This window comes from Misgurnus anguillicaudatus, chromosome 13, assembly GCF_027580225.2.
Source record: "Misgurnus anguillicaudatus chromosome 13, ASM2758022v2, whole genome shotgun sequence".
NCBI lineage: Eukaryota > Metazoa > Chordata > Actinopteri > Cypriniformes > Cobitidae > Misgurnus > Misgurnus anguillicaudatus.
In genome coordinates, this window is record NC_073349.2 from 30,549,343 (window position 1) to 30,571,622 (window position 22,280).

The following is a 22,280-nucleotide window of genomic DNA, read 5'->3' on the forward strand; positions in this document are numbered from 1 at the left end:
CTTTCTATTATGGGATCTTTTCATCTTTGATGAGAATAATTTGTTACTATGGCAACACTCGTGATGCCAAAATGGACCCAACTTATGACTTAGTTGAGTTTAGCTACCTTTCATGTTTTTTTTTGTTTGTTATTAAGACATATTCAATAATGCAAATGTAGGAAATATTAAACAGCAGCTAATGATCTATGCATTAGTAATGTGTTGCTCTGTGTGTTTGTGTAAGTGTATGTGTGTGTGTCAGTAAATGTATTTATGCGTGTGTCAGTGACTGTATGTGACTATGTGTGAGTGTATCTGTGTGTACATAAATGTTATGCACATATGTATGTGTGTGCAGAATTATTGTGTGTGTGTGTGTGTGTGTGTACCTTTGCAGGTCTTGCGGTCTGGCTGTAGGGTGAAGCCCACAGGGCAGCTGCATCTGACTCCAGTAACAGCATCATGACACGTGCTGTCACAGCCGCCGTTATTCACCGCACACGTCTCTGAAGAAACACACACATACGCGGGAGCAGTCAGTTTTACTGGAGAATCATAAAAATGATCCACAACAAACTTCACAGAGCTTCATCTCCTGTATCGACTCCAGATCTGAACTGAACTTCAGCGTCTGATCTGTTAGTCGTGAACGCAGCACATGCAAGCAAGCCACAAATATCTGCCTGGAGTATTAGCGTATCAGGTGACGGGACGGTTAAAGTACAGATTCAGCTGTTAATTATGAAGCCAAGAAATAAAATGGGAGAAAGCTAAAATGAGAAAATCACAAACCTCCAACAACGTTTATACAACAACGTATCAAATAACATATCTAAAGTCTACTGTAATGAGTCCATTGATATGAGAAAGAGTGTGATGCAATGGACACAGACAAAATGATTATACAAGATTATAAAGCTTTATTTTTGTAACAAGACATAACACTTCAACATTCAACATAAGTGGAGACGTCCATTGCGCTGTTAATATTAGTCATGTGATCGCGAGTGGTGTCCACCAAAGGTGATGTCATTTGTCAGCATCGCCTTTTCAATGACGAACGACACATCTTGAGATGGGAATATCAGATCTGTCCATTTACATTGCGAGCGCAAATGCATGTATCCGAATTATATACAATTTATTTTCACATATAAATGAGGCCAAACCATTTGGAGAATAACGTAATCTTTTCACTTTTTTCCTGCTTTCACATTCATGGGTCATATACGATTTGTGCCACACGTGAGAGGAAAAATTTGAGTCACTTCTAGGGATGTAACGATAGTTTGCAGTACGGTGTTTTGCAATACAAAAAATGCCATGATGTGTATCGTAGCATGATAGGGATATTTATACGATATGCCTTTCTTTAATTTTTATTCGTTGACCGGTCAACACGTAACCTAGCTCTGCACCAGCGTCACCTGTGCTTCACCGCGGTCACACAGACATCGCTTGAATCACGTGAAGCTTGAACTGAAGGTCAGCAACATTACCTTGGAAGAAACAGAATCACATAATTGTTGCAGCAAATAAAAAATAAATATTGATGACTTAGTCCTTTTTTATACCTTAAAATGCAATGTATCCTATGGAGCCCCTAAGGGAACACGGAGCAAAAATTAAATAAAGTTTCGTTTTGCGTGCTCACGCGAAACTATCCCGTGCTCACGCGAAACCACCGCGCGCCCACGCGAAACCATCGCGTGCTCACGCGAAACTTTCACGTGCGCACACGATAGTTTCATGTAAGCATGCAAAACTAAACTTAAAAAAAATTCTGCACATGAAGGTGCACATAAAACTAAACTTTTTTTTTACTCCAATGTCACCTTATGGTTCAGTAGCATCCTGGGAGATACAACTCATAAAATCCTGAATATTTCAAATATTTCAAAAACTCCAATGAATATTTTTTATACAAGTCCAGATGATACAAACAATGACATGGAATTATTTTTGCTCATGGTTTTTCACTCTTGCCTGTTTAAGGGTTAAGTTGTATGTACAACAAAAAAGTTACTGAAATTGTTGATATTATGAAAATAAATCTGTTATTTGAATTTCAGTTTCATATTTTCAATTTGCTCACAATACTGTGATGCGTATCGAACCGGGAACCCAGCATCTAGATACAGACCGAACTGTGAGCTCAAAAACACCAAAATTTGCCACATACCAAAAATACATACTTAAAAACTCATATAGTACTACTCATAAACACAGTCTGTCAATCAAAATCAAAAAAATCATCATGCCTTACGCCCCATTCAGACCGGCAGCGACTAGCAGTAGCAGAGCGACACAATCTCATTTATTTTAATGGAAGCTGGGCGACTTCTGGCGACACGATGGGTGTGTCCAGTGATGCAAGACAGTTATGAAAAGTTTAGCTTTATGCAAATGATGAGCGATTTTCGGGAGCGACTACCAATGGGAGCGAGGCAGTGGAGTTTACTGATTTGTTTATGACAACGAGATTTACAAACACCTCATTGAAAGAGATCAGCGACACACGGCGATAAGGTCGCTGGTGGTCTGAACGAAACTTTAAGATTGACAGCTGATGAACAAAATCTTTTCAACTTTAACTCGTGGGACAAAAACAACTTTAGTAACACAAATCCGTATGAAAACCATGTTCTTGGTAACCCTGCTTTGAATTGCGAACACAATGCTCTACCAATTGAGCTACAGGAACACTGAAATAACAGTACTCTATATACTGTAGTAAAACACCCGAGTCGACTTGGGGCTCCACAAACAACCCTAATACCTTCTTTTTAGATTTCATACATGCACTTCAAACATCAAGCATCTAACACCTTCCTCAGCCGAGACAGACAAAACAGAGACTGGTATGCATGCCGAGACCCGCTTTTACTGAAAAACACACCAAACTATCTGTCAGAATACTCTTACTGAATGAATGACACGGCTTTGGTCGCATCCCAATGCTTGGAATCTCAATACAGCCATTATCTCCACAGTCAGTAATTACATTTTTTTTACCCAGCGTGACTTCTTGTTCTAGAAACATTGTGTGGGTTTCTCTATGCACCACTATGTTAGATGAGTTAAATGTTAGTGAAAGACAAGGTCTTATGGAGAAAAACCATCTAATTATCTCGTGCCCAGCAGGCCGCCTGAAAACGCACAACCGTCTTTCAGAAAACTTCAGGGATTTCTACAAAAGCAATGCTCCGAACTGCACTCGATTAATTGCAATGAAGGTCATCTTACCATTTCTTTAAGAGAACAGATCATCTCACCTGACCTCCTTCCTGACATATGAATTCCATGTAGACTTTATTAGACGTTAAAAAGGAAAAAGTACACACTAAAGTTTGAAGAGCTACTAGCATGCAAAAAAAGTACACTGTGTTTTTGTGCAAGTATACATGCAATCCAGAATGGCTTGTGTATGTATGTAATTGAAAGTTTCAACTTGCTTAAGCAAAACCATCCTCAAGAATTCATGAATGTTGGCACAGCTAGTTTACCAAAGGGTTGGAACAAGTCAGAAACATTCACCAAATAGTTTGAACTCAGGTGGCATATGACAGCTGTTGGCACAGGGTCTATCCAAGCTTTGACCAAACATATCGGTCCCCATTAAAACAGCTCTGATGTGAAAAGGTTGTCGTGCAAACAAAAGCGTTTTGCAGAAACGGCAATGCTTTCCAGGGCGAGAAAATGCCACGAGCTGACAGCAAGAGAAACAAAAGTGAGAAAGGTTTTGGTCCTGGGACAAAGGTTTCCCTTGAGCGCTGGTATATTTGATGCATGCGAATAAACAGACTGAGAAACATGTCAAGACAAGTGTCTTTCACCATTAGCCAGCATGAAGAATAAATCCCAGAACCGATCGGTCTCCTTTCAAAACTCAATGAACCCAAAACCGAGGGCGAATCAATGCTTCTCTGACTTGTACATACAAGAGACGGCAGCGATTTGATTGTGACTTGAGTTTGAAGACCTCATGCTTTCTAGTTAGAAAAGTGCAAGTTAAATCAGGGGGTCACAAGCAAAGTTGGGCTCAGGTTCAAATTCAGACAATTCAAGAAGAGCACTCAGGATATTCTTGACCTTGCTATTCTGCAGACCTTAAACGTCTTGAAATGACATGATCCTTGATCTCCTGACTTGGCTGAATTGACCCGCAGCCCAAGAAAATAGTGCAATGTGAGTTAGTAAGAGCTTCACCACACCCACTGCATGGGAAAAAGAGAGTAGCCAATAGGAGTAAGCTAGAAAAATTAAGATATTTACCATTGGGTAACAGCTGTGGCTGCAGGGGCTGCGGTTGGACACTCCTTTCCTCTGTACACACACACACATTACAGAAACACTGCTTTAGTCTTCCAAAATTGACTTATATGCTTCATTCAACACATTTTAGTTACCCTAGTACAACTTATTGATAATTCTGACGGATAGATCAGCTAACTGTGCGTTCACACCAGACGCGGAAGAGGCGGCAAAAACGCGTAGTTGGATGCTTGAACATTTTGATTTTACTCACTTCATTTGCATGTTAAAGCGTTGATCTTGTTTGGAAGAAAGTGAGTGAGGAGGTTGAACAATCTGGTAAGTTTACTCAATTTGAGCTATATAAGCCCCTCCCATGATGCGACTTTACGCGTGAATGTCTCGCAAGATTAGCATTTCACGAGTAAATTCGCATCATGGTAGGGGCTTATATAGCTCAAATTGAGTAAACTTACCAGATTGTTCGACCTCCTCATTCATTTTCTTCCAAACAAGATAATTTTAATTCCTGTAAAAGTACGAATATGTATCGTGTAGTGTTGATGATTGTCCTCCATTGTTGTTTTGTTATTCTGCCTCCGCTTGCTTCCTGTAATCACGTCACTGCTAGAGCAAGCTCCTGATTGGTTAGTGTGGCGTGAAAATTTCAACTCAATTCGCGCAGATGCGCCACAGGATGCCTATTTGCGTCATTGTATTGACTGAACATGTAAATCACCTGCACTTGCTGCCTCTTCCGCGTCTGGTGTGAACGCACCATAAGACCAGCCTTACAAAAAAGTATTTTTTAAACCCATATGACCATCGTTTTCATGACTTATAGTTGCTGTCTGAGCAACCCTAGTGTCCAGAACCCCTTTTAAAACCATCAAACTAAGACAATCTTGAGCAATGGAAACCAGTCTGGCTTTACTACAGTATAACCATCTTTAGTTAGTTGAAACTACTTTTGTCCCGCAGGGAATTTATATACAGTAAGAACAAGACTATCAACAGTTTCATACTGTCTATAATACTGAGTTGAACTAGGGTGAGAGTAAATCTTCTCATGCACAGACGACACAACACTCCCACATACAAGAGTGATTCAGCACAGCAGACGGTTGTGGACGTGTAAGTTTGACTACAGTCAGACACTTTGTGGTAAACACTCAAAACAAGCAGGGATGTGTGAACTGACGTAATGCAGACATTATTTAGATATTTGGAAGAGAAACCAACAAAATGATTCCCGTGAGAAAATGTTTCCAGTCTTCTGTCCAACCCTACATCTCCATCACATAATCACATCTCCTTTAAAAAAAAATACAATTTAGAATGTAGTTTATAATTTAAGACTGAGATTTATGTCGAGCTTTCTAGAAAATAACTGTCTATATTTATTTAGCTAAAAATGTATATAATATATAAATCAGCTCCAGTCTTTGCAACCCCCCTCCCAGAATGTTTTCATTGTCTCTCTATATTAATAATGCCAAAAGGCTTGCTTGACTTCATGTGGCACCACACAGAACACGTGACATCACAGTACTGTGTGAGTCCTCTACTGTCAAATCTGACTAATCGAATAGATACTAGTAACTAAAAAATAAGAACTAGTACCTAAAAAATAGATACTAGTAAATGTAAATGAAAAAATGTTAAAATGGCTTGCCATAGACTTGTTTTCAGTGGCGGCCGGTTCTCTTTCAAGGGGCAAATTCAAAATATGTGTTCGGAGTGTCATGTGTGTTGATCGTCATTTCAAAATATGTGTCCGTTGCATCATGTGAACCATGTGCATCAAGCCCCTTTTTCAAAACATGAGCCTGCTGCACATGTGTCTAAAGGATTTATGGTAAAAGAGATGCTCACGCTCAGAAAATACTTGCAAGACACTCACTTAACACTGAACTCTGATTACACTGCAAAAAATGATTTTCAAAAAAAAATTCTTACTATTTTTGTCTTGTTTTCAGTAAAAATATCTAAAAATATTTAAATTAAGATGCTTTATCTTGATGAGCAAAACGACCCAAGAAAATAAGTCTAGTTTTTAGACCAAAATAAATAAATAATCAAATTTAAGTGATTTTGTGCATAAAACAAGCAAAAAAATCTGCCAACGGGGTAAGAAAAAAAATCTTCAACATTTTTCTTAAACACTAAATTCTAGGAAAAATGAAAGAAAAATTAGCTTACCCCATTGGCAGATTTTTTTGCTTGTTTTATGCACAAAATCACTTAAATTTAATATTTTTGGTCTAGAAACTAGACTTATTTTCTTAGATCGTTTTGCTCATCAAGAAAAAGCATCTTAATTTAAGATTTTTTTTATTGAAAATCATGCTTTGTAGTGCACTGCAAAAAATACTTTCTTATTCTGTCTTGTTTTCAGAACAAATATCTAAAAATTCTTACATTAAGATGCATTTTCAAAATGACCTAAGAAAATAAGAAATAAATCTTGAAAAATTTTCTTAATTTAAGAAGCATTCTAGAATTTCTTATCCCATTGGCAGATTTTTTTTGCTTGTTTTAAGCACAAATTCACTTAAATTTTATGTTATTTGTCTAAAAACCACACTGTAAAATACAGTTGTGTTCAAAATTATTCAACCCCCCAATGCTGGGGTTTTAGGGAATTTAGTGTACATTTGTAATTGTATTCAGAATGAAATCCTACAATGACTTCTTAAAGAACCATATGCAACTAAAATGACATCAATTGGTTTTGTAATATAATAGTTTCTTTTGTGAATTCTTCATTGACACAATTATTCAACCCCTTAAAGAACTACCACTCTGAAGAACAGAGGTTCATTGAAGTGTTTTCAATCAGGTATTGAAAACACCTGTGGATGTCAGGGAACAGCAATAAAGCCTAATAAGCACCAATTAGGCAGCTTTAAAATGACTGTGATACTCAACTCCTTCTAAACATTTACTGGTGTGGTTACAAACATGGTGAAGTCAAAAGAATGGTCCAGGAAGAAAAGAGAAGAGGTGATTAATCTTCACAGGAAGGGCAATGGCTATAAGAAGATTGCAAAGATGTTAAACATACCAAGAGACACCATAGGAAGCATCATTCGCAAATTCAAGGCAAAGGGCACTGTTGAAACGCTTCCTGGTCGTGGCAGAAAAAAGATGCTAACTGCGACTGCTGTGCGCTATTTGAAGCGTAGAGTGGAAAAAAGTCCCCGTGTGACTGCTGAGGAACTGAGAAAAGATTTGTCAGATGTGGGTACTGAAGTTTCTGCTCAGACAATACAGCGCACCCTGCGTACTGAAGGCCTCCATGCCAGAACTCCCAGGCGCACCCCCTTGCTGTCTCCAAAGAATAAGAAGAGTCGACTGCAGTATGCCAAAAGTCATGTGGACAAACCACAGAAGTTTTGGGATAGTGTTCTGTGGAAAATTAGAACTGTTTGGGCCCATGGATCAACGCTATGTTTGGAGGAGGAAAAACAAGGCCTATGAAGAAAAGAACACCTTGCCTACTGTGAAGCATGGTGGGGGGTCAATCATGCTTTGGGGCTGTTTTGCTTCTGCAGGTACAGGGAAACTTCAGCGTGTGCAAGGTACCATGAATTCTCTTCACTACCAGGAGATATTGGATGACAATGTGTTGCAGTCCGTCACAAACCTGAGGCTTGGGAGACGTTGGACCTTTCAACAGGACAATGATCCCAAGCATACCTCCAAATCCACTAGAGCATGGTTGCAGAAAAAAGGCTGGAACATTTTGAAGTGGCCATCGCAGTCACCAGACTTAAATCCGATTGAGAACCTCTGGTGGGACTTAAAGAAAGCAGTTGCAGTGCGCAAGCCTAAGAATGTGACTGAACTGGAGGCTTTTGCCCATGATGAATGGGCGAAGATACCCGTAGATCGCTGCAAGACACTTGTGTCAAGCTTTGCTTCACGTTTAAAAGCTGTTTTAACTGTAAAAGGATGTTGTACGAAGTACTAAGATTGAATGTCACTTGGGGGTTGAATAAAACTGATAATGATGTGAGCACAGAAAAGACATTTGTGGTTATTTCATTATAAATGTTATGTTATATTTGTCTGACCTACACATGCCTCTTTGATGTAATTGTAAGCAGGATGACTGAATGATCAAAATCAATGTCAAACCGGCCAAAACAATCAATTTCAGTTGGGGTTGAATAATTTTGAACACAACTGTATTTGCTGTAATTATGCGGCTGGTTGCCAGTAACTTACTGTAGAAGATAAAAACTGAAAATGTTTCATGTTCATTTAACTTTAAACAAACTATTGCCAGTTAATAACATAAATATTAATCTACAGTAAGTTACTGGCAGCTAGTTTCCAGTAATACTGTCATTTCTACAAAAACTTTTTACAGTAGAGTTATTTCCTTGAGTGATTTTGCTCATTAAGAAAATACATCTTGATTTAAGAATTGTTAGATATTTTTACAGAAAACAAGAAAAGAAAGTCATTTTTTGCAGTGTATTAGTGAATTAAGAAATGTATCATTACTATATAAATTAATATAAAAATATAAAAAATAATAATATTTAATCACACTTTCTGTTTTACAATTTTGTATAACAAGCACCCATTTAACCTGTTTAGGTTCCTCTTGCGGCACACGTGGGTACTAGGGTTGGGAATCTACCTGTGTTTTAACTTTACAGTAAAGTCCAACAAATGTTTTAAACAGTATGATACCTGAGACTGTGTGTGTGCGTCTGTTTTGGATTAGCATCATTCACATACTTAAAACTGAAGTTCTGCAGAAATGTGTGGCTGTTTAAAGCTTCACAATATTATGCTTGACCCATAATTTGTCTGAAACCATGTGGAAAACATTTTGCTAAATGTTAAATGTGTTTTTACATTCAGTTTGAACTCAATTTAAAACTGATCATCATTATATCCTACTCACTTTGAAAGGCCTGAGCATTTACAGTAAATAATCTGAAGGGTGCCGAGTACAGTGCCAAGCAACCGAAAGTGAAAAAATAACAGATATCCCCCTCAGGTATTACAGACGTCCTCTTTTAAACGCGTGAAGGTTTTCCAGCGCATTTTGGTTTACCATCCTCGTCTCCATTCGCTCGAGACTCAACCCACCCTGTTACAGATCACTCGCTAAACTTGCCGACGCAAAACTGCAGCAACAGATTGTAAAAGATGAAAGCTGAATAAAGTGCAAAAATAAACAGAGTGTCCGATATGCATCAGTAGCGAAGCAGTGAAGCGGTAAAGATGAAGAGAGAGAGAAGATGTGGGCAGGTGAAGAAACACATAAAAGCCACCCAGTGAGATCTAAACTGCCATTTCAAGATTAAAGTCCAAGAAGCATCGTGCGGGGACATCAGGTTAAAACAATGACCAGCCATTCGAAATTGTTAACACTTAAATCATGTTAATAAAGGCTGACAAACAAAACCTGATTCCAAACTACTTCTGCGAGGCTGTCTGGGTAAATTCAGCTCAAGTTTGTTATAGTTAGTCATGTTCCAGTTGTTAACCAAAGCACAGCAATGGCATCTGAAAATGTCTTTAACATGTGTTGAGTCTGATCCCTGGAACTCTTTTATTCTCAATTTGCTTTGAATGTTTCTTCAACTATAGACACTTTTGGCTCTGTAGGTTATATTGCTTACTTTGACAAAATGACAGCTCATTAATAACTCCATAAAACTTTGCAAGTGGCGAAACTGTTGGCTTGGTTATACTGGGAGACTGCTGACCTTAGCTTAGCTTAGGGTTTTGTTAATATAGCTTTTCCTATAAAGGTCTGGCTACATCTTAGAGATGTCACTGTTTGAATTTTGTAGGTATGTGGTGCAGGGGAGCACTTAAAGTCCACATGAAGTCATTTCACAGAATTGTTTCTAAACACATTATAAATGGTAGAAATTTATTGCTAAAACACGTTACAAAGAAACGTAGTTAAACAGTTTTTATCATATTTCTGTGTTCAGGATTATCTGGGCGGGGCTTACAGTAAATGGTGGCTCGATGACACACTGGAGCCACTGAGCATGACCACGCCCCTAACACAATCACGAGCATCCGTTCAGGTTGTAGCATTATTTAAAATTTAAGAGAAAATGCAGCTTTCCCACTAGTGGGCGTGGTTTTAGCACTGACAGCGGACACGCCCCCAGTGCTGTTTTTCCAAGATTTATTTTATTTATTTAAAAAAAAATTTAAATCATTCAAATTTGGCGGGGTGGTTAATATCATATTTTCTGTGGTGTCACAAACTGAGAAAACATTTAATATCGAACTTTACACTGACTATGTTTTTTACACCATTGTTTATTTTATCGCAAATTCCTTGTAATTTTATCGTGTTCCCTTCTTTTACAGTAAGTTGGATCAACTTAAAAAATTACTTCGATTGTTATCACCCCCCAAAGTTAAGCAAACTTTTCACTTTTTATAGTGTAAGATGGAAAGGCATGTCTAGTTTTAATATGATGCCTGTTATTCATCATATTTATTGACTGAACATCCAATAGTCAAAGAAAAAAGTATATACCGTTTCATTAGATCATAATGTATTAATGAGGACAAAAATTTGAATGATATCATACAGACGGTTTCAGAAGTAACTTCCGGTAAACTCCGCTAAAAATAAATAACAACAAAGTACTTTAAACATAGTTTATTTATATAACAAGCAAAATAAACAACACGCAGATTACCTAGGAAACCAAAACATTTGTTATTTCCGACGAGGTATTTGTTCAAGAGTTCAGTTTAGCAACTAGTCAAACCATTAAAAAACTGAAACCCGAAGTAAAGTTCCGACCAGACGCGTATCGCGTCACCGCACGTGCATCGAAACCGTCTATACTCTTCTCAATATATTGTATATTTAATAATTTTCCTGTTTACTGGGGTTTATTTTCTTCATCTTTATGTAAAACAACGCAACATTGTAAAAAGCGCTATATAAATGAACTTGACTTAAATGTATACAAATCGTTTTTATCCAACAGATATTTGAGTTTGAATTTCTAATTTGAGTTTTATTTATGTTTAGTTTAAATTATTTTATAGTTAAAAAAATTGAAATCTAATACTAAAAAGAAATTACACAATTTTTTTACATTTAGTATATTTAAATATTTACTTTCATTCATTTAGCAGATGGTTTTATTCAAAATGACTTAAAAATGAGGGAGCATTTAACCATTTTTTCAACAATAAGCATAGTGCATAAATTTTGACTATGAACTTTGTATATCAAAAAGAAAAAGTCGAATTCTGCTCATTTCAATAAAAACAAACCCAAAGCCATTAACGCGCCCAACTAGCTTCATTTCTCACCTTCTCTTATCATACGAGCAGTTTCCATTTCCTCAAGGGATTGTGGGTAAGCCACATCAATTACTCCACGACTTCAACCCATCGCTCAACAGGGGCTCATTAATAAGTTCAGCTTGTTTTATTGTGGCTTTCTGGCCTATTAGAGCTCGTGCGCGAGAGAAAGAGAGCGACCCATCCAGCGGCGTTTCCGACCGCGACCCAGCCTTCGGCGAATGCTCCATCTGAATTCCTGTGGGGGGGGAATGTGCGACCCTGACAGATTCACCACAGGCCTCTGGTCTCTGTGGCCTGTTGGTTTCCACAGCAGTGGATTCAATGATGTCTTTGGGGCTGTCAGACCAGCCAGACGTCTCATTTGCGGATCTGCTAGGAGGTTTGGGGGGATAGAAGGATAATAACAGGCCATCTCAGTGAGACCTTGACATAATAGCTGAGAAATTGAGAGCGAGGGAGTGAGTAAGAGAGAGAGAGAGACATGCAGGAAACCCATCACAGGCCAGACTAACCACTGCTTTGGTTGAGTTGAGCAGAAAGGTCTCAGCAAAACACGCTGGCTGATCTTTTGGCAGCTGATATTGTGCTGTTAATAGTCTCGGCTCGACAGTGTGTGTATGTTTGTTTCTATTTGAATGTGGCCGAATGAGGCGGACACGAGTTACTGATGTCTGCGGGTTATTTTATGACTTTTCCAGCTAATACGGCAGAACAGAGAACAGTCCAAGATCCATTTTCAGCTTCAAGCAATGCAGTAAAAATGTATCGGTGTGTGTCATTTATGGATGTATAAACTACGAACACCCAGTATGACACGGCCAAAATATACACAAGTGTTTGACCAAAAAGTATTAAAGTATTCATTAAGCAATGTCTGGGTAAAGCTGCCCCAGAAAAATTGTGATTTGCAATCATGGGATTTTTATTTCCTTGATAACAATAAAGGCCACACTTTCCCCCAAACAGTAATTTATCACCAAACAATTCATTTCTCCATTACTGACAACTATAGGAGGGGATCTCAAATGTCACATGCAACATAAACTATCACGGTAACACACGACACAAAAAGTTACTGATTGTAATAACAGGCTTTCTGTTAACCAAAGTCAAAATACAGACCTGTTTAATCCCAGAATTTGAATAGTTTAAACTATCACAGTGCAGAAAGATATCAGAAAAATGAAAAGTTAAAGGTGCAGTGTGTAGATTTTAGCAGAATCTAGTGGTGAGGTGGCGAATTGCACTCCTCCATTTGCGAAGCATATAGGGAAGCTACGGCAGCCGTCACAGGACAAACACGTCATAGAGCAGTTCAGAGTCCTGCACGGGTCAATTTTTGGAGACCAGAAAGTTCAGCACCAGATCTGACCCATCACAATATCAGAATTAAATCCGTACCCGCACAGACCCGTTTATATTTGGCCCGTACCTGCACACGCATAAATCACACATGCTAAAATCATTCCAAGTGCCTTATTTTTTATCTCGTACCTCTCTCAACATCACAACAGCGTCATGAATGTGCTAATGAAACAGGCTAAAGTGTGCTTTGTTTTGCGCCATTCAAGTAACCTACCATCGGCACCTAAATAGGCTATGAAACCTGATAACTATACACAAAAAGACATTTTATTGAAAAACAGAACAAGAAAAAATACAACCTACCTACACAACCCCTGCAGTGCTCCTACAAGTCTCGAAATGCTTTTTTTAAGAGAAGACGTTCCCAGCTATTAACGGCAAAACTTTATGCAACTCCTGCAACTCTCGCTCCAACTAGGCTACGAGAAGCATCAACAAAGATCGCACTGTCGCAGTGGTGGTGACGCAATGGGTCAAATGTCATATGTTGGGCGTGTAATTGTAATTTAGAATTACAAATATTGCACATATTTATATTTATATTTTCTACCCGTCCGCACGGAGTTAATTATCTTCCCGCATCCCCGCCCGTGAATTTTAGGAATGTCACAATCCACTTTTAGACAATTTTATGCGGTTAGCCTGCACTCTGGAGCAGTTTGTCCGTTTAGCCGTCCCTCCAGAAAAACGTGATTATGCGATCGCATGATTAAATGCATAATCAGCCAAAGTCCGCGTGGGTCGCATTTTTTAAATCTGCCGCACTTTCGCCCACATAAGTTGCAGATTTCTGCTCGCAAAATATGCGGGGCTTGCATGATTTCATAATCCCCGCATTTTCGTCGCAACAAGTCATTTCTATCTTAGCATAAAGTTGAAAAATGTTGCTTTTGCTTCACATATGTGCAACCATGTCCCCTGTTGTAATGGGAATGTTAGGAAGTGACGTAATTATGCGACGTGAACATCAATGAAAAGCTGCAAACAGTTTTTGCAAGTTCCCGCAATTTTGGAAAGTCCCCACAATTTCATCGCATAAAATTGCATAAATATCCCTCATCTTCCATCGCATTTTTTAAGAAAATGTCCTGCAAGAATAAAAAAAATTCAGCTTTTTTCTGTAAGGACTGATTTAGGGCTACTGTAGAAACATGATGGAGCAAAATGGCGGCTTCTATGTAAGGGGACCTAGGGTGTATGTAGATAAAAACGTTTTATTCTAAGGTAATAAAAACAATACAGTTAATTTTGTAAGGTTTTCATACACCACTGAAAACATAGTTATCTATCTATATTGCATTGCTCTCAAAAGATCCTTCTAAAATTTACACACTGCACCTTTAAAACGGCGTGAGCAGAAAATGTGTTGAGTAAAGCAGACATGCAAAGACAAACAGATCAATGTAAGAAGAACAGAAAGCAACACTGAGGACCAAAACACAACACCACACAACACGACTCTTTACATCCAATGATCTATATTCAAACACATCCTCTTCATGCCGTACACTTCAAGTCTCTTTCATGACAAGGCTAATGGAAACTCACAACTTAAAGATACTATCCTCACGCACTATTTTTATGGACATAATCCTCGATTTTTCACTGTAGATTTACAACACTGAATGGAACGAAATCAAGCCAAATCCTGTAATATATTTCCTTTAACTGTGCCTGGAGAGCAAACCTTGACATGACATCTCTTAGCCTTCATAATCTTTTATATCAAACTACACTACAGGGTACAAACTCACCTACACAGGTCTTCCCATCGGTGTGTAGAGCAAACTTCATATGGCACGAACATCTGGGCCCGTGGTCCATCTCCTCACAGATGTGCTGACAGCCTCCGTTACCATAGTTACACGTCACTAGACGGATCAGAAAGATCAGCGTGTGAACTTCTCCCTATAGTTACTTTCTATCATCTAACAATCGGGCCATTGTTCAATACTTCTTTCCATGTCTGCATTAAAAGGTACAACAAATCTCTGTTCTTGTGCAAATACCAGCAAATGTCTCCATTAGCCCGATGAGATTTGACTCACATTTACAGTTGTTGTCTTTGGTGAGCTGAAATCCCGGCCGGCATTCGCAGAAGATGCTTCCCTTGGGAGTTTCTCGGCAGATGTGAGCACAGCCGTGATTTTTATCCATGCAGGTGGGCACAACTTTCGTTCCATTAAAACGCACTGCAGAACATAAAGAACAGACAGGGAAACATGAATTAATGACTTTATCTACATATAGTTTAGCACTTTTATATCAAATAGACTTTAGCACATTTTTACAAACCTTAAAAACTTTGCCAAGTAGGCTATGCAAAGTCTTATAAAGCCATAAAATTGTGTTGTGTGACATTAGTATATATGGACTAAATTTAGATTTGTAACAATCTGGTGAGAATTAACATTGGTTTAAAACTTGTATGCACTTGAGCCATGAGTTTTACTTTGCTTTCACTGACCCCAGATCAGAATCATGTTCACCAGTGTTTAAACAGTAAGAGGAGAAGAGAAGACCCCACTGACTTCAGACCTTAGGACGCATCTGTGTCAACAGACCCTCTTGCACCATGAGAAAACATCAGAGGAGCTGAACCCTGTCATAACATCTATATCTGTGATTATATAAGACTAAAGCATATAGCACACTGTCATGCTCTTTCCTAGCTCAGGAGACTTTGAGTTCACAGTTGTTTAGTTGAAAAGTATAAAAAAGTATAACATTTGACTTTTTAATATAAAAATAGCCTATTGAGAACATAAAGTAAAAGTACTTATCTATAAAATGTGAAAACATCACATCAGCTCAGAACTGGCACGCACTGAATTGTGGTATACAACATTAAAGTCCTTGTAAAGTCTGATATTAAATGTGTTCTCAGTTTGTGACCCCACCAAAAATGTGTTATAAACCACCCAGACAAATTGAAATGATTAAAAAGAACGCCAAAAAAAAAAAAGTCAGGATTCTCTGCTCTCAAACGATGAGGGCGTGTCCACTGTCAGCACTGAAACCACACCCACTCTCGAGAATGCTGCTTTCAGACTTAAAGGCGGGGTGCATGATCTCTGAAAGCCAAAGTTGACATTTGAAATCACCTAAACAATCACACCCCTACACTAATAGAATCTAGACCTTCTTTTGATAGACCCGCCCCACACATATGCAACCAAGGCAATGATGTCGGTTAGTAGACACGCCCCTTACTGCTGATTGGCTACAAGTGTGTTTTGGTACTCACCCTGACTCCCAAAAGTGTTTTTAAAAATTATGCACCCAGGCTTTAACTTTCAAATGCCACTACAACCTGAATGGATGCTCGAGATTGTGTTGGGGCGGGGCCATGATCGATGGCTAGGGTGACCATACGTGCCATTCATCCCGGATGCATCCCGTCCAGGATTTTGTGTTCGAGGATTATTATTATTATTACAGAAAAGCAACCGTTACATTTTAAGGTAAGAATGAAATTACGATTGTATATCTTATGCTTTTAACTGAATGGCGTATATGCGGTCAACAAATACGACTTCCGGAAGAAGCACCGAAATCCTGGACGGAATGCGTCCGGGAACAATGGCGCGTATGGTCACCCTATTGATGGCTCCGGTGTGTCATCGAGCCACAGTTTTAGCCCCGCCCAAATAATCCTGAACCGAGATTGGGTTTCAGCAATACATTTTTAACATTTATAATTAGGAATGTAACGATTAAATCACGTGTCCCATTAAAAATGCCTGTCTGAAACGGATTTTGAATCGAGCAAGGCTGCGATTCTTTTTTCATGCACAACTTGTGCGTGTACTATGCCATTTGGTCAGTAGGAAGTAGAGGTCTTCTCGGGTCCAAAGAAATGTACCCGACCCGAAATGACCGAAACACTTCATACCCGAACCCGACGTGCATAAATAATTTTTTTTAAAGAAAGACCCGACCCGAGACAAACCCGAGAAAATTAGACCCGAGTCCGACCCGAACTAGTCAAAACATTTTTTTAACGGCACTAACGCGTGTGCATTCTGCAGACCCACGCGCAGCAGTCAGACAGAAAGAAACTCCGGTGGCCTTGCAACCAATTTGGTGAGCTGCTCCATTCGTTTTACTTTGTTATCTGACAACGACACCAACGTAACCGCTAAAATGTACATTTATAATTGACTGACATGTTTGTCTCAACGAAAATGAACCTTCGGACAACCACACAATGTCGCAAGCGCTCTTTGCAAACAGATGAGAGGTTTGAAAAGGACATTGACGCACACAGGCGAGAGAGTTCGGGTCTTCTCGGGTCTGTTCGGAAAAAAACACATTCATTTTTAAATTACCCGAGACCCGATGCCGCTATTATTGTACCCGACCCGTGTCCGAGGCACATGTGAAACTTTTAGACCCGAACGGATCTCGGGTCGGACCTCAGGTTTTCGGATCTAAGTGGACCCGTGAAGACCTCTAGTAGGAAGTCCTTATCAATCTAAAATCATTATGAGTCGGATAATGCATTTAACTCATTCACCGCCATTGACGAGTTATCTCGTCATTTATGAGTTCATATTTAACTAATAAATATGCCTTTCTGGACGAATTTCAAAGTGAAAGTGTAATACCCCTTTTATCAAAAACGGAAGTTAAAAAGATTTAATGATTTATTTTAACTGCCTTTATGTTTGATAGTCATTCTGAGTCTGATCTCTAAAATAAATTCCTTTACAAAAACGCAATTTTTTAAGCGTTTTGCTCAAAATGTTGTATTTTTGAAGATAAATATCCATATTTCAGTGGTTAAATTAAGTAGAAAAAGTAAATATATAATGAAACGTTTTTCCCCATTTTGTTTGTTTGTTTGTTTGTTTATTGTTTGTTTGAAAGCAGAGGGTGTGTTCTTTAATTTGATATAACTTGTATGTTTATATATTTATAGAAAATAATTTTTCCTGCAAGGAATTTTGTGAAAATTTTGTTAAAATCACAAAAATGCAGGTGGGCAACTTTTCTCAAAAAGGCTGGCGGTGAATGAGTTAAAAAAGCAACACTCGTTAAACAAAATCATTCAAAATATTCTTTATTATCATGAAAATACCCGAAACAATTTGAAGAACAGCGATATTAATATGCCTCTAGACATTTCCTGGAATAGCATTTGTAACGCTACTTCTTCTGTGGCACAAAGGGAGTTTCCGCATGAGAGCGCCCTCTAGCGTTCGGATGTGCCGGACACATTCCAGGATTTTTCTCCGTACAGTTGACTTTATTGGACCTCAATAGTTTACAGTTTCAATGTAGCTTATCTAGTGAAAAGATCGTCGTTTAAAAAAAAGTACTTTTAAACCACAACTTCTTGTCTTGCGCCAGCCGTGTGATGCACCAGCGCAACCTTACTTATTACGTAATCACATCGAAAAGTCATGCATGATGTTTTCGAAACTACCGCTCCAGTGTTTACAAATGTGAAAAAAGAGGACCACTGTGACGTTGTTGTATGCGGAATAATATTAATTAATATCTTTTTGTCAGTTAATTGTCAAAAATGGTCCGTAAGTGTGCGTTTCACATATGTAACGCGTGACCTTTCGACATGATTACGTAATACATAAGGTCGCACTGGCGCGTCACAAGGCTAGTGCAAAACAAGACATTGTGGTTTAAAAATACTTTTTTTTGTGAAAATGACGATAGTTTTGCAGGATAAGACCCTTTAGCCTCGGTTGGGATCGTTTAGAGTCCTTAGAAACTTTAAACTGTTGAGGTCCACTAAAGTCCACTAAATAGAGAAAAATCCTGGAATGTTTTCCTCAAAAAACTTACATTTCTTTTCGACTGAACAAAGAAAGACATAAACATCTTAGATGACATGTGAGTGAGTAAATTATGAGGATTTTTTTTACGAAAGTGGAGTAATCCTTTAAGTAAACAATGAACAAATCTTTCAAAAACAATTTAAACTGCTTAAAGATAGCAAACACACACACACACGCACGCACACACGCACGCACGCACACAGAGATACACAAAGACCCAGAAGGCAGTTTTTAGCTGATCCTCTGTGTACACTTTACAGGAAACCTTTCCCCTTAAACAGCTACAAACCGCTGACAAATGTGGACAGAGGGGCGACAGGGCTGAACGTTTTGGTTTCAATTAGTAATTCACAACCTTTCACATCTGCTCGAATCACTTTAATTAATTCAAACCTTTTGTTTTCCATTTCTGCTGCCAAAAAACAAAACTGCACCATTTTTATTCTCTGGCTCTTGGGAGCTGATGTCTGAAGAACCTTCTAGTTTCTCTAATTCTCTCTCTCGCATTTCACAAAGTGCCTGAAAGTCATTCAGCTTGACAAACTTTGAGCTTTGAGAATAAGCCGTTCAGGTTTTGTGCTGCGCATTTCCACGTTCCTCTGATAAATGAACAAACGGAGAAACTTGTTAGCTGGTACGCTACAGACAAATCCGTGAATCTAATGATCCTGTGAGATTTTTATGAGAGAAGACAGCGAAAATTGCGACGGTTTGACAGAAACCATATATAATGCATGCCGCACTTTATGTAGGACTCAAAAATGACACGCAGGTCATGCAAGTTCATAAAGGCATATCATTTACACACGGTCTGTGACTCTCAGTTCTGCAGATTTATTCATCACGGTCAGAAGCCGGACCGGAGACGTGCAAATGAGCTGTAAAATCTTCAAGTGCTAATACAATGAGGCTTTTTTCCACCCGGAGGTGTAGCCGACCTTCTGAGGTCACCACGAAACTCCCTGACCAATTCATACGTTTGTATCATTACGAACGTTATTTCAATCACTCCTGAGACTCCGGCCTCAAGAAAAATGGGGTTCACGATCGGAAATAGGAAGAAATTTACACTAAAGTTTGGAAAAACGATGGAAAAGGCATTTGAAGGGAATAAAAAGTGTCCGATTAGGGTCTGTGCTTCTACCCCCAGTGTATTTAAAAAAAAACATATAGGCCTGTTAAACAAGTCTATACTGTATGTGGAGGGCAGAAAAATATGGCAAGATTTATTGAGTGACGGCCAGGAAGGATTTAACACCGGTAAAATTACGCGCTAGTAAATGACATTTTCTTTGCAAAGCATTCTCTAACAAACCATCACAACACACCCTAAAATCCAATTTTGACGACCCTGATAACTCCAGAAAATTTGACCTGCTTCTGAATTTAACTCTTAACAGAATTACTGTTATTATGTGTTTCCGACTAGTAAAAACCATGGTCTTTTCCAAACTCATAATTACAAGTTTGACAAACAGAATGTTATGAAAGGTCCGACTTCTCCCACTTAACCGCCGTGATGTTAAAAATGCTATCTCTATATATTTCTCTTCTCATTTTACAAAATGTAAACATGTGTTAAACAGATCTGAGAGTGCTACAGGGTAGTTCAAAGCATAAATAAAGCAAGCTGAAATACTGAATAAACAAACACTCAGATGTGAGGTGTGTAGAGTAAAGGTCTTCATGGGTCCACTTAGAACAGAAAACCCGAGGTCCAACCCAATTCAGATCTAAAAGTTTCACGCGTGCCTCGGACACGGGTCGGGTATAATATTAGCGGCATGGGTTATTTAAAATGAATGTGTTTTTGCTAGTGCCGTCAAAAGATTAATCGCGATTAATCGCATACAAAATAAAAGTTTTTTTGCATAATATATATATTTTTGCACTGTATGTGTGTATATGTATTTAAGAAACATTTACATGTATATAAATATTAATTTAAATTTTTATATATTTTTATATGATATTTTTCTTAAATGCATGTGTGTATTTATAAATAGGTGATAATTACACACAATACACACACAAATATAGTATGCACAAACAAACTTTTATTTTGTACACGAATAATCGTTATTAATCTTTTGATCGTTTGCTAATTTTGAATACACACTGTAAGCGGTTACCTTGGTGTTGTTATCAGATAACAAATTAAAATAAATGGAGCAGCTGGCCAAATTGGTTTCTAGGTTGTCTGACTGACTTTTGGGTCCAGTCAAGTTAAAGGCGGGGTATGTGATTTTTGAAAAACACTTCAAAGGGATTTGGGCCGACTACCAAAACACACCTGTAGCCAATCAGCATTAAGGGGTGTGTCTACTAACCAACATCGTTGCCTGGGATGCGTATGTGTGGGGCGGGTCTATCAAAAGAAGGTCCAGATTCTATTGGGGTGGGGCGTGTTTGTTTAGGTGATTTCAAATCATGTCATGATTCAGATCATGCACCCTGCCTTTAAAAAGATGACACTTGGGCGGGTCGGACTGGGGTCTAATTTTGACGGGTTTGTCTTGTGTCGGGTCTTTCTTTAAAAAAAATTATTTATGTATGTCGGGTAAAAAGTGATTCGGGTCATTTTGGGTGGGGTCCATTTCTTTGGACCCGAAAAAAACAAGTTGTAAAAATCTTTGCTAAAGTCATTTTTATGACTTAATTTACAGTTTCAAGTCAGTATAAAATCATCCTACGTAATGTAAAGAACATTTTTTGAAAATATAACCTTGATATCTTGAGTAAGATCATGTAAAAAATTGAAATCAAAGAGTGAAATTAAACTGTGATGCTTCAAATCTCATTATTACATTATGAGACTTTAACCTGGATCACATAAAAAAAAAATGAAAATGCTGGCTTATTTTCAACCCAGCGTTGGGTCAAAACCAGATAAACCTAGCCGTTGGGTTAAATAAATCCAGAAAATGTTTATATTTGACCAAACAATCCAGCATACAGTAGGTTAAATTACAACCCAATAGGTTGGGTTTGTCCCTTTTTCACCCAATGCTGGGTTGAAAATAATCCAACTGGCAAATAATAAAACTTTGACAGCCAATCAAAATCCTTTCCAATTTAAAGGGTTCACACTTTTAAAATATTAGACAGAACACACCAATGCTGGGTTAAAAATAACCCAATGCTGGATTGTTTCCACCCCTATAGTTGGGTATTAACAAGCCACCATTGAATAGTTTTTCTGCATTTCTTATACGCTCTACAATATACAACATCACAATTAAAGGGATAGTTTACTCTAAAAATAAAACGTCTGTCATCATTTAGGGGGCGTGCACACCAACGCTTTTACGCCCGCGGCCGGCGCAGGTTTTCAATTGTTTCCAATGGAAGCTCTGCGTTTTTCAAATAAGCTAGCAGCTAGCTGTTTCCTTCCGCGCTGAAAACCGGCGCCCGGCGGTTTTTCCGCGCTCAGCGATGAGCGCCGAGTTGAAAACCATTCAACTTTCGGTAAAAAGCTCCGCTCGTCAATGTCAGTTCTCACGCGGCTGTCCAATCACAGTGGAGGAGGGGCGGGACAAGTATCACAGCAACCAACCG

The 22,280-nt window shown here is 38.5% G+C and overlaps 1 protein-coding gene across 3 annotated transcripts in view; it reads right to left on the reverse strand.

Moving 5' to 3' along the window:
• Nucleotides 1-22,280, reverse strand: part of scube3 (signal peptide, CUB domain, EGF-like 3) — a 121,669-nt gene that overhangs the window by 33,632 nt on the left and 65,757 nt on the right. For 2 of the 3 annotated variants that reach the window (XM_055187823.2, XM_055187822.2), the window contains exons 5-8: nt 14,970-15,113; nt 14,676-14,792; nt 4,258-4,308; nt 372-488 (exon numbers count right to left, since the gene is read on the reverse strand). In XM_055187823.2, the coding sequence (XP_055043798.1) occupies nt 372-488; nt 4,258-4,308; nt 14,676-14,792; nt 14,970-15,113 (429 nt within the window). The remainder of the gene's footprint in view (nt 1-371; nt 489-4,257; nt 4,309-14,675; nt 14,793-14,969; nt 15,114-22,280) is intronic. The other variant, XM_055187824.2, reaches the window with a different exon arrangement.